General features: G+C 32.8%; 1 protein-coding gene across 3 annotated transcripts; it reads left to right on the top strand.

The window, feature by feature from the left end:
• The first annotated feature begins 467 nt into the window (after positions 1 to 467).
• LOC143069161 (uncharacterized) lies at positions 468 to 11158 on the top strand. Of its 3 annotated transcripts, none has more exons than XM_076243646.1 (6): positions 468 to 1087; positions 2064 to 2138; positions 3177 to 3242; positions 4162 to 4221; positions 6697 to 7358; positions 9399 to 11156. In XM_076243646.1, exons 1-6 carry the CDS (start codon positions 622 to 624, stop codon positions 10215 to 10217), a joined length of 2148 nt encoding a protein of 715 aa, XP_076099761.1. In that variant the 5' UTR covers positions 468 to 621; the 3' UTR covers positions 10218 to 11156. The 3 variants fall into 3 exon arrangements, with proteins under 3 accessions (XP_076099761.1, XP_076099760.1, XP_076099762.1); XM_076243645.1 differs by having other exon boundaries at positions 4159 to 4221; XM_076243647.1 differs by lacking the exons at positions 468 to 1087; positions 2064 to 2138; positions 3177 to 3242; positions 4162 to 4221; positions 6697 to 7358 and adding an exon at positions 7612 to 8685 and having other exon boundaries at positions 9399 to 11158.
• The last annotated feature ends 3027 nt before the right edge of the window (positions 11159 to 14185 follow it).

The raw sequence follows: 14185 nt of genomic DNA, 5'->3' as shown, positions 1-14185 counted from the left end.
CCATTTTAGATTCCGTGAATTTGTGTCTATATTTAGTAACAGCCTATTTTGCATATTTGACTGAAATGGCTTGATTTTCTACCATAAAAACAATTCAGTTGAAGAGCATCTACAAAATGTTATGCACATTGTGTTGGGTTAAAACTTGATAATATTATAATAACAACTATAATAGATCATGTTTTATACTTTTATGAGATGTTTTGCTCTTTTGACTGTTTTATAAAATGCTATATATGAAACCTACTTCTGCATATGCTGTTTTTCAATAAAGTTTGGGTCACTGGTTCCAGAAAAGGTGAAGCTAGAAATTCATGAAATTATCTTTATTTTAAACATTGTTCTTAGTTTAACAAAATATAAAAAATCCACCCATGGCAAATCAGTAGAAACAACGGAATTTTTCAATTAAAATATGGCTATTAAGGCACTTCCCCCCTTTTTTTAAATATCGATTACAAGTAAAATTAGGCAGAAATTATTGATAACTGCAATGAAAATGTTTAATCTTGCATAAATAAAATATTATATTTCTCAAAAAATGTTTTCAAATGCAAATTTCATAAATAAAATAATATTTGATACAATTTACATATTGTTCAATAAGAGTTATTTCCCCTAATGGAAATCTCCTTCACAGAAAGGATAAAAGGTAAAAGGTATTTGTTATGGATTATGGCATCTGCACTAGACACTTGCAGTTTTGCTGTTTTGGGTAATTCTGATTGTTCAGCCAACACTACATTTATCCGTTTGTATAATTGTTCAAGAGATACCTCAAACCATCTTTCAAGCTATCAATGCTCTGAAAAAATTCCGGACAAATGCTTGCAATTTTATGATATTCCTGAGGCACTACTGATTTTATACAGAAGTGGGATTTTTTCAATAGACCACACAACCTTAAAACTAAACATTTGTCAAGCACATCGTGATGCATTAGGCATACACTGGAGGAGGAACAAACATAGCTGTTGCTATCCCAACCACAATGAGAAAAGCAAGGCAAAACCTGATCGTGGTACAACTTTATCACTCTCCAAACAGTACTGGCTGAAAACACGACAGACCATCCCAGTAGGATCAGGTAAGCATGAAATATGAATCATTATTTATTATAATATTTGTGAACATTAAACTCATTCTGTAGTAGGGATTAGCCTACAGAGTGTTTAAAAATTACAAATAAGACTAATCCCATGACTATCTCATTGCCAAAAAATAAAAAAAACTTCCGAGACATCATAATTATTTGGACTAATTATACACATGCATGATACATGTATGTAGTTGTCATTTCTAAACTTTAAAAGTATTGAAAAGAAAATGTAGTCATTTAAAATTGAGAAAGGAAATGGGGAATGTGTCAAAGCAACAACAGCCGAAGGCCACCAATGGGTCTTCAATGTAGCGAGAATTCCCGCACACCCGTAGGTGTCCTTCTGCTGGCCCCTATAAAATATGTATACTAGTACAGTGATAATGGACGTCATACTAAACTCCGAATTATACACAAGAAACTAAAATTAAAAATCATACAAGACTAACAAAGGCTCCTGACTTGGGACAGGCGCAAAAATTGTGGCAGGGTTAAACATGTTTATGAGATCTCAACCCTCCCCCTATACCTCTAGCCAATGTAGAAAAGTAAACGCATAACAATGCATTTTGTAATAAATATGTTGTGTAATAAATATGTTAATAAATATTTTTAAATGCATTGATTTTTTCAAGGACGTCATGTATCATTCTTAGTGTTGGCTTGACTCCCCCTTTCAGTGTATCACAAACTCTGTCTGACTGCCAAAAAATCATTTGGACAGACAGAAATTTTTAAATATTTTGGTTGAATATATTTTTTTTATATACATGTACATATAAATGTCAGTAGAATGGCTAATATCATGAAAAAAATGAGAGTAAGCTAAAAGCTCTTTTTTTGCTGTATAGATCTTGATAATAGACAAGTAAAAAGATAAATAAAAAATAGGTGGGGGCTATGATTGGCAGGACCTAGAAATAAATTGAAAGTAAATTCATTTATTCACTCTTTTTTGTTTCAGGATTATGCAAGAAGTGTGTCACAGAGCTGAGAAAAGATTTATGTAGTGTAGACATAAATTTTGAGAAAGAAATAGGTATGTTTGAACTTTCAGATTATTTATTTACTAAGGTCTTTGTAAATGAAATGGCACTTTTTATATGTCATTTCTATAGCATAAAACAGAAATAAAAAATCAACACTTTGAGAATGTAGAATCTAAATCAATACAAAAACTATTACTTTTTTTAAGAGTTCCTGAAATGATCTTTGGCATGGACATTAGCATTACCTTTTGCTCAACATTGAAGTAGGATAAAGATTACTTTTTATTTCTATACTCTGCTTATAATAAAAACAATAATTAATTTAATGTTTGACTGAATTTGCAAGATAAATAGATCAAGATGAATATTCCAGGCTTTTTCTTAGTTGAAGACTATGTCAACCACTAGAAGTCATTTTAAAAAATTGTTTGGTTGCTGTCACATTGCAGTCTTTTTTGAATACTCATATATCTAACTGGCTGGACCTAGTATAAAAATTGAATTGTAGTTAAAGGAAAACATTAAACAAAAACAAGATTTGTCAGTTCAAACTACATGTACACACCAACAACAGAATGTACACGTACATGTGTATCATTTGCAGGGCGTCTGAACAGAATGGGGATGTTAAATCTGATGGATGCTCTTTGCAAGTTAATAACCCTTGCAACAATTCTTTAAGGGGTGGTCTGTTGCAAGGCAAACTTTCTGTTTTTATTCAGTTTACCCTCATTTTCCAGTGTCAGTCCAAATTTCCCCCACCATCATACCCGTGGGCCTCTAATGATATACCTAGACCTACCTAGCTATTGTATCTATTGTTTACTTGTTCTCGTCCTGAACATGCATAAAATAGTTGTCACTGGACGTTAAACACCCAACAATAAATAAATCAATCATATGCAGGGAAATAAACGCATTATTGCTTTTTCATTGTAATCCTTTTCAACATTAACACACCACTTTGTATAATTAATCATTGTTATGTGCCAGAAAAGGCCCATATTTGCCGCCATGCATCTCAACTCATTTTTCATTCTATATTTAAAAAGTTATAAAACTTAATGTATCAATATTTTCTTTTATAGAAATCTTTTACCAAGTCCAAGAAAGTTCAGTTGATTTAAAAGATATAAGAACAGGTTGCCTAACTGGTAAGTTACTTTTTATGTTCATCTAAACATCAACCCAACAATGTTAGATATGTATATTTGCTTTTGCGATTTTTTTGTTTTTCCCTCGTCGGGATTCAAATTTATGCTACTGAGATATTGTGACACCAAATATATATATTAGTATTTATCCTGCAATAGGCAAACTGTTATACAAATAACAGGTATACAAATAATTTTTTGTTTTCCATTTCGGGATCTCTTCACTGTCTTTATTACAACTCCGTTGATTTCTTTGAGAAATAGGAGACAACGATTTATTTTTGATAACAGGTTTCAAGCGTTGGGAGTATTTTCAGGATAAACACAATATAAGTACATTGGCGGAGCCTCATTTTTAGTTCTGTTTCTTAAGCTCATACAAATAGATTTTATATTACCAACCACATACATATATTGTATACATATATATATATTTGTTAATGTGTGTGGTTTCAACATACATATACAATATATGTACAATTTTTTATCTAAAACATATACAATATATGTACAATTTATTTGTATGCGCTTTAGAAACTGTATAGAAGGTTATGCCCCTTTATTGATGGAAAAATTGAAAAGAAAATAGTTTCAGTTCTATTTCTTAAGTTTGCTCCAACCAAACAAAATGAAACCTATAAACATTACTTATTACCACAAAACTCAGATCTAGTACAAATTTTCGTAGCATCACTTTTTACAGTTCTCGAGTTATGTCCCTTTATAATGTTGTATGCAAGAATGGAATCATTTGTTTCCTTTGGGACAATTCTCCAATTATTTTAACAACTTTCAATGAAAAATAATACAATATTTGAAATGACAAATGCATGATCTTAATATGTACCTTGAAAAACAGTATTCATTGCAGTAATTGTATGTAAAGAAATAATTTCATCTGAGTTAATTTTTTTAGCAGAAGAAGACAATGAATGTCAAGATATGGAATTAGGAAATGATGCATGTATTTCTTCTCAAGGTACTTATATATTTGTCCTTGCACATTGCCTGAAGTATCGATCCACAGCCTGCTGATTAGATGTAGTCTGGGCTATTCCCGTAAAAAATGTGGGGGGGGGGGTCGGTTTGGAAGGCAGTTTTTGTCAGCACCCGCCACTTGTAATTGAGAATTATAGTGCATTATAGTGTGAAAAGTTGCTCTGATACCCATCACCCATGTATTATTTAAACAATGTGCCTTCCAACCCCCCCTTACATTTTTTTCTCGAATAGCCCCCATGAAATTTCCTTCAGTTTTAAATTTTATTGATGATTTTTTCATCAATATTTTCATGGGCAATTTCAGTGACATAAGGTTATACCATTTCACATTTTCCTTCTGTCTGACTGAGAAACATAAATTCTACCACTTCATCCAGTGTAATACGATATTTATTCATTTGATAATTTCACTGTCGAGAGTGGATAAATATCGTATTACACAAGATTTGGTGGTGGAATCTGTTTCTCTAATGATTTTCTAACATTATGCAGGCAAACTTATTTCTTCTTTTCGAATGATCTGCAAAAAGATGTGTTCTTTTATGTGACATCGTCAGGCATGGTCGCCTTTTTTCATGCCGTCACAATAGGAAAATCAGAGGAAAGCAAGAAAATACGACGTCACAATCGAATTTTAACCAATGAAGTACTGAAATGAAACGTACCATATGTTGATTAAATTTTTTTTATACAATGGGTGCAAAAGGGATAAATTAACAAAGAATTAGAGAAAATGCAATATCACACAAGTTATTTGATTTGGAAAATATCACAAATAAGTTTTCTAATCATAAGTTTACATTGATAGTATCTTTATTTATGAGCTCTTTACACAACATCACTTTAAAAAAAAACATGTTATATCCCCTTTCGGTTTATATTTCGATGAATATTTTGAGAATGAATGCATCTAAGAGACAACCGGACCAAAGAGCAGAAAAAGTGCAATGACGTTTATAGGTATTCATCAAAGCCAGAAAATGATACAACCATATGTCTTTTTAGCTCACCTGGCCTAAAAGGCTAAGTGAGCTTTTCTCATCACTTGGCGTCCGGCATCCGGCGTCCGTCGTCGTAACTGGGCCAAATTAAACCAAACTTGGCCACAATCATCATTGATGTATCTTTTTGACCTGGCTAACCAACCAAGATGGCCGCCATGGCTAAAAATAGAACATAGGGGTAAAATGCAGTTTTTGGCTTATAACTCAAAAACCATGGGGGTAAAATTGATTATCAGGTCAAGATCTATCTGCCCTGAAATTTTTAGATGAATCAGACAACCCATTGTTGGGTTGCTGCCCCTAAATTGTTAATTTAAAGGAAATTTTACTGTTTTTGGTTATTATCTTGAATATTATTATAGATGGAGATAAACTGTAAACAGCAATAATGTTCAGCAAAGTAAGATTTACAAATAGGTCAACATAACCAAAATGGTCAGTTGACCCCTTTAGGAGTTATTGCCCTTTATAGTCTATTTTTAACCTTTTTTCGTAAATCTCCATGATCTTTTACAAAAATCTTCTCCTCTGAAACTACCGGGCCAAATTAATCCAAACTTGGCCACAATCATCATTGATGTATCTAGTTTAAAAATTGTGTTTTTTGACCCGGCCAACCAACCAAGATGGCCGCCATGGCTAAAAATAGAACATGGAGGTTAAATGCAGTGTTTGGTTATTACTCAAAAACCAAAGCATTTAGAGCAAATCTGACAATTGGTAAAATTGTTTATCTGGTCAAGATCTATCTGCCCTGTAATTTTAAGATGTTGGGTTGCTGCCCCTGAATTGGTAATTTTAAGGAAATTTTGCTGTTTTTGGATATTATCTTGAATATTATTATGGATAGAGATAAACTGTAAAGAGCAAAAATGTTCAGCAAAGTAAGATTTACAAATAAGTCAACAGGACCAAAATGGTCAGTTGACCCCTTTAGGAGTTATTGCCCTTTATAGTCAATTTTTAACCATTTTTCATAAATCTTAGTTAACTTTTACAAAAACTTCTCCTCTGAAACTACTGGGCCAAATTTTACCAAACCTAGCCAGAATCATTATTAGGCTATCTAGTTTAAAAATTGTGTTTTGTGACCGGGCAAACCAACCAAGATGGCCACTACGGCTAAAAATAGAACATAGGGGTAAAATGCAGTTTTTGGCTTATAACTCAAAAACCAAAGCATTTAGAGCAAATCTGACAAGGGGTTAAATTGTTTATCTGGTCAAGATCTATCTGCCCTGAATTACTGTATTTGTTGTATGGAAGGATTGTAAGCTGTACATGGCTGCCTGACATGGCTTATCTGACCTTGACCTATTTTCATGGTTTTATAAGATTAGAAGAGCTCAGAGCTAATTTACATCAATTCTTTGCAATTGACAAACACATACACGGTCAATTAATTGACTTTACCAAATATGTATTTACACTTTTAAACCTACTTTCAGGTGGTGGTTTAAATGAGTTTTCGTCCCAGTTTTCTCAGCCATCTCAGCAATCAGACTACACACAAGCAAGCAGCCAAGACTGGATGGATACACAATTGACACCTAAAGATAGGCTTAACTCAGCTATGAAAATTCTGTCAAAAGATTATGAACCACTAAAACATCAGCTGTGTCTGTCATGGTCCACCATTAGTAAAAGCTCTAAGTCGTATTATCAAAAGAAAGCACAAGAGGCAATCTTCCTTATTTTGAATATAATAGCTCCTGGACAAGAAACTATATTGTTGAATTCCATCGAAACAAATAAGGTTGAAATTGATTCCACAAATAAATGTATCATTGAAGCTTACAACAACGCTGCCAATAGCAGGACACAAACACAGATTTTATCTCTGATAGTGAATAGTTTCACAAAATCAGAACTTCGGAATATGATACCAGGAGTCACAGTTTCACGTATTGATGCTGCAAGAAAGCATGCTATGATAACAGGCCCTGGTAACATCATCAATCCACCAAAGATATATAGAATGAAATTAACAAGACCAAAGATTTCTCATTTCATTGATTATATACTTAATCCATTATTTTCCAGTATTGTTGGATTCGGCCAGACTGTCCTGAAGCTGTCAACAAATGATAAGTTAACCGTCCCAAAAGTGGTGAGAAATTTAATACATGCTAGGATTATTAACAGTTATCAGACATACTGCCTTGAAACTGGATTTTCTTCTTCCAGCAAAGCTTCATTATATAGAATCCTAAAAGTTTGCAATGCATCTAAGCAAAAGGCACTTCAGGGACTGGACAATACCTCTGCTGCTGGTATGGGTGCCATTGATAACTTGACCAAGGTTGTCACAAAATTAGAGGCATATGGATTGCGAAATGAAGATGTCAATAAACTAACTTCAACTTGTCAACCAGTTCCTCAAGTTTGAGTATAAACTACATCTGAGAATGGATGATCAATGTGCAGATCATTGTACACCTTTCGCTCTAAGTGACTCTGCCGATCTGAACTTTGCTGCACAATGTAATCATTCACACACCACTTCCTGCAAAAAATGTCAACTTGTAGACTCTTGTGTGGACATTGTTGAAACGGCATTCAGTAATTTAGAGATTCCACAAACATTATCTGATGAAATAAGTTATGAACTTGAAAATGGAGCTCGATATGTATTGGAATGGAAAAGACATCTATTGAGAACAGTTCACCAAGATGGAGCCAGGAATGATGTTTTAAGTGATCTTAAGGACAATCAAGGACTGCTTATAATGGACTGGGGTATGAAATTTTTGCCATTCATCTATAGAGAAACACAGTCAGATTTTTTTGGTAAAAAAGGCATCAGTTGGCATTTTTCATGCCTTGTTCTTCGTTCACCAATAGACAGAGAAAAACTTGATCTTTTTTGTTATGTGCATATTTTAGAGGATGGATCACAGGGTTGGTTCTCTATTGCTAATATACTTGTTCACCTTCTTCATGAATTCAAAAGTGACAAACCCTTATTAGAAGAATTATTCCTGAAAAGTGACAATGCTGCTTGCTACCATTGCACAAATCTTATTTCATTCATACAACAATGTAACAAAGACTTTCCTATCAAAATCAAGCAGTACAACTTCAGTGAGGCTCAGGCCGGAAAAGATTTGTGTGACAGTAAGACCGGCAGTTGTAGACTGCATATATTTAAGTATGCCAATGAAGGACATGACATTTTAAATACTAATGATATGAAAACAGCATTGGAAAGTCACGGAGGTGTAAAAGGGACACAAGCCTGTATAGTTTCTGTAAATCAAGAAGTAGAACCTAAGATAAGAACTAAGATTCCAGGAATCAGTACTTTCAACAATTTCACCTTTTTGGATGATGGAATTATTGTGAAGAAAGCATACAATGTTGGTAGTGGAAAGAAGATAGGTAATGGAACACTTACAGATAAAAACCTTGAAGTAGAAAGAGTTTACAACCTGAAGGTAATTTAGAGTCCTGTTAATTACTGATATATATTAGATTACATAGAAGTTAAAAACTATATATATGTCACTGTAAAGCCTTCATCAATGAGCAAAACCCATACCACAGGCAGCTATAAAAAATTCTATCCTTCAGAATTAAGCAAGCTGCAAATTTAAGAAGTTGATGAATGTTTACTTTTAATAGATTTCTTGTATATATCATGTATATAGGCTATATATAAAACAGACAACTGTTTCTAACAACACAAATAAGTATAGTTAATTAAAAAATAATATTCTTATCCTCTTATGGCTCATCTCGTTCAAAAGACCAGGTTGATGTCTTAGATATAGAAAGATGTGGTTTGAGTGCTAATGAGACAACTCTCAATCCAAGTAACAATTTATAAAAGTAAATCATTATACATTGTAGGTCAAGTTACACCCTTCGACACTGAGCCTTGGCTCACACTGAACAGCAAGCTATATAAAGGGCCCCAAAAGTTATAAGTGATAAACCATTCAAAAGATAAAACAAATGGTCCATCAACAAAATTATTCACTTCTGAAACTACTGGTAATTTTTTGGATAAAAAAGAAGGCCACACTTATCTGAAGTCATTAGATAAGCTCTTCAGGCTCCACAGAGTTGCAGGTTTTTTTTTGTTCATATGCAGTTGCATGAATCTGTTTTCCTAAAAATGCAGCTACAAATGTTTCATGTTTTTCAGATAAATGATCCTTTTCCTGGAGCACATGAAGTAGGAACTGTTTCACTTCACCAGCACCATGTCGATGAAAACACCACTAATGAATGTGTTGCCAACGAAGTTTCTGAAACAGTTGGAAATGACCACATTTCTGAAACTGATTCATTCTTTTCATGTCCAGATCCTTCATGTCAGAAGATATTTGCCAAGTGTTTCAATCTTGAAAGACATTTAGCAATTGGAAATCATTCATATGTCACAAATTCGTGTACAAGTATGGACGAAGCTGTAAATATGTATGCCTCAAAATGTGAAACACTCAGGGAATCTAATAATTTATTAGTGTCAACACTTACATCAGATACTGAACTTAATATTAACAGTAATTCAGAGGACAGAATGGGATGGGCTATAAAAAACAAGAGAAAATCAACCCGATTCTCACTTCAAGTAAAAGATTACTTAATTCAAATTTGTGAAGCTTGTGACAAAACTGGAAAACGTCCAGATTGTGGTTCTTTATCTGAAGAAATAAAGAAAGCTTGCAATGAAAATGGGGAAAAACTTTTCAAAAAAGAAGAATGGTTGAGCAGCACACAAATTAAAGGATTCATTGCATCCTATTTGTCTAGAAAATCAAAGTTATCTGATCATGACACTACACCTCCTCCATCTAAAAAACAATCAGTTTCTCGAAATGACTGTGTGCTTGAAGAAGTTACAATGGAAGATGACGAGAAACTTAATGAAATTGTGACAGCTTTAGAAACAGATGACTACAATGAAAATATGAACAATATGGTTGACAATGTTTTCTTAGCTATTAACATACAATCATAATCATAGTGTCTCAGTATATATACAGAACTGTAGATATTTCATAGGTTTATTACTTTAATGATGTTCTTACATGACTTAGGACAGGTTTAGGAATTTGTGTAAAGTTTTCTAACTCTTTTGTTTTTTTAATTTTTTTTAAAAGGTATCCCATATAAAAATCATTTTTGACATTGTTTGAGCAGATTCTGAATTTATTTTCTTTTGCTTTTTAGACCCAAATCATACATGTACTAAAAATGCAAATATAAAGTTAATGTATGAGTCAGACTTTTTTTTTAATTTAATATCTGGAAAAGGAGCACAATAAAGAATTGATGAGTTTAGCCTATTTTGTTCCTGAACTAATATTCCTCTTACTTATACTGCAAGTACTATAAGTCTTATATTATATATTTTTTATTCTCTTTTTTTTTGCAATTTTTAATGTAAAAGATTATCTGAGTTTGACTAGTTGGTGTCAAAGAAGATAACATCATTTCTCATAATTTTCTTTTTCACATTGGAATAATGACTTGAATTGAAAGTTTTGTTTTATTTTGCATTACTGTGTAGATACAACTGTGTTGTATTTAAAGTTGTCCATCTGTACTTGATAACACATGGTCCCACAATAAAGTGCACAGGTGAATAAAATATAAAATTTATAAAATTCGTGTTTTCATGATCATAGCTCAAAAATGTAATTATAAGTATTGAATGCTTCTTTTTGTAACTTTATAGGGTTGTAAAAGCGTTGACCGTGCGCACATTTTTAGTATGAAGCGCTTCCGCGCCTCATACAAAATGTACTTTGGTCAACGCTTTTACACCCCAATAAATTTACAAAAAGAAGCATTCAATTCTTAAATGTTTTACTCATTTATGTTATTAATATCCTGACTGATGTTTTATATTGTAGTAGTTTCTGATTTCTTTTTTTGTAAATTTTCAGAAGTCTTATTTTCATTAGCAAGGTTGATCATTTGATAATGTTTACTGAAATTATGATTTGGAATTTACTTATATAAAAATATAGTGTATTTTCTTTAGTCACATTGCAAATAGGAGTTATCTACCTTTATTTCAAATAATTCACAAATAATTTAATGGAATTATACCTATATAAAAGATGGTATTTTATATTAAGCTTATAAACATTTCAGATTCTCATCCAAAAATGGTTCGAGTGCAAACAATCAGATCATGCAGATAAATTAGTGTTAAAGCTGAAACAATACAAATATATAAAAATACATTCTTAAAGTTCTTTGTGTACTTTGATTATTTGTTCACAGGATTTTTCTGATTTGAATTAATCAATTGTATTGAAATGTGGTAGAAAACTAGCATTCACCTGGTAGATTTTAATGTTGTATCAATAATTTGTCATTTTTATTTTTTTTATAAAGCTTTCCATGAGTGCTTTTAGCACTTTGATTTTATGTTTGCAGTATAATATTGCTTTAAATTACAGAAAACAACATTTGTATTAATAAAACACTTTATTTGTAAAATCTAAACCAGTAGTTATTGCTTTATTTAGAAAAAGAATGAGTTTATACACTGAAAATAGTATACAAATACAGATTGAAATATATAGAGGACTAGCTGTACTAAGAAACAAACTACCGATATTTCTAATTATTTGCCGTGGGTGGATTTTTTTTATTTCTTTAACTTATCAGAGAGGTTTATTTTGATACAGTTAACTTTTAATTACAGCTTCACCTTTTCACCATTTTAGCATTTTTGTCAGGTGCTTATTTGGCTGAAATAGCCAATTCACTGTACACCAGTACTATGAATAGAGAAATTGGACTGCCATAGAAATAAATATATATTAATTGTTGTTTTTTTCTTCCTTTTATAATGTTTTTTCACATGAATTGGTAAAAAAGGATATTAATCCTGCCTATAATTGCTTATTTTTTCATTGAAAATGATTAAAAAAGACTAAAATTTGCCAATTTTCCCGTAAAAAATGGTGAAAAATAGATGGCGCTGCAAAACTCCGCAATCCAAAAAAATTCAAGCAAAAAATTTTACAAGTGATATTGGCATGGCCTAAGCATTGTCTGTACCAAATTTCATGACTTTCTGTGATAATCACTCCTGGACACTTTTGCATGGTTTTCTGTGAGACAAGCTCAAATTAACAACAGGTTCAACCTCTCCCCCACCACACCCCCAAAAAACAAAGTTCTAAAGAAGGTAAGAAGTAAATAAAGCCTTTTTAACTAATTAAGGAGGATCTGGAGGGGATTCATTTCATTCTAAACAACTTTTCTTTAAGGTGGATACTTATAAAAATTACAAAAAGCAAGGCCAACAAAAAATATATGTCTGTTTTAAGTCAGGGGACTTATTGAAATAAGCAACACTATCTTTACTTTTGACATGAGTTCAGTTTATTTTTCGCGTTATGACAGATAAAATAACTAATAGGGGTCGGCACTCAAAATAGGGTGGGTCGGGTAACCGTAGACAGACATATATTTTTTTGGCCTAATATCCAATATGATTGCCAATGAGCCTGATGAGACAACTACATGTATCAACAGAGGTTCAGATGACATTGCCATTACAGGCAACCATACAGCCTTCAAATATGAGGAAAACTGTCCCGACATGAAAAGTATCCCCCCTAAAAAATGAGGAATATTTTGATGCTTTAAAATAAAGGGTGTGTGTGTGTGTTGGGGGGGGGGGGGGGGGGTCTTTACCATAAGAACAACTTTTCTAAAAGATGATTCCACATATATTCATTGTATTTTCAATGAATAATAAATATTGAAGTGTATCTCAGGCATTTGAGAACAGACTATTGAATTGAATCGGTACATCTATACATTTTTGTTCAGGGTAATTTGACATCATTTTTTTGGCCCTTCTAATCGACGTCCAATTTTTAGCTTCTCGAATTGACGTCAGGTTTATGGCCATATACAAAGATCCAAACGCCGATATATTTGGCCTGACATGCTGCATTATATGGAAATGTCCAAAACAAATGAACAAAACTGCAAATTGGGACCGAAAAGATTTATACATGTTATACCAACTGAAACTTCGATTGTCTGAGAGAGATGTAAAGACAGTTCTAGGTCAATATTTTCACAACAAAAAAACAACTATAAATTTGTTGAAAAATATCTAACAAAGTCCAAATTATAATACTCTCAAAACAGTTAGCTTTACGTCTTTATTTTGTCCATTGTTGAAAGACTGATTTTTGCCCTCTATATGTCCTATATGTCGTTTTGTTTTCTTTGTCTGACATTGGGCATGTTGGGTCCTCATTGACGTATACTCGCATGTAATTTATCAATGTGAATATGAATGAAATTCGTCAACGTAGAACGGCCTTAAGCCCCACCCCCACCCCATCCTTTTCTAGATAAAAATAAGGCTGGGGTTGGGATCGATGTACCTTCGGGTGTACCTCCCTATTTCTTGATTCTACTTTGATAGTGAGTTTGTCATATCTTTACACCGTCATTGCTAGAATTTCAAACTTCTGTGATTATACATGACTTGTACATATTTGTTTTGTTATTGGTAAATTCGATATGGCAGTATGGTATCTGCGGAATTCCCACGTGAATGCCATGAGTAAGGGAGCTACCATTTGATTTTTATGGGGGGGCTAGGATGAAAAATGTTGTCCTGCATTTTTTTTTAGTTGTAATCTCTGTCCTGCCTTTTTATTTTTCACTCTATTCGGTCCTGCCTTTTTTTTATTAGTTTATCCTGACTTTTTTTTAACTAAATTGTCCTCCTGCCTTTTTTTTTTGCAAAGTGTCTCATCCTGCCTTTTTTTTTACTCAAAACTCCTGTCCTGCCTATTTTTTTCAAATTTCATCCTAGCCCCCCCCCCCCCCCCCCCCCATAAAAATCAAATGGTAGCTCCCTAAATTGGGATATACCATTTTCATGGATGTAATGTACATGTAGGTCATTTAGACAGACTCAAAGAGTAAATAAACTGC

Source organism: Mytilus galloprovincialis, chromosome 3, assembly GCF_965363235.1.
Source record: "Mytilus galloprovincialis chromosome 3, xbMytGall1.hap1.1, whole genome shotgun sequence".
In the NCBI taxonomy this organism is placed as follows: Eukaryota; Metazoa; Mollusca; class Bivalvia; order Mytilida; family Mytilidae; genus Mytilus; species Mytilus galloprovincialis.
Note: the sequence above shows the minus strand (reverse complement) of the source record. Positions and strands in the feature narration are given on the sequence as shown.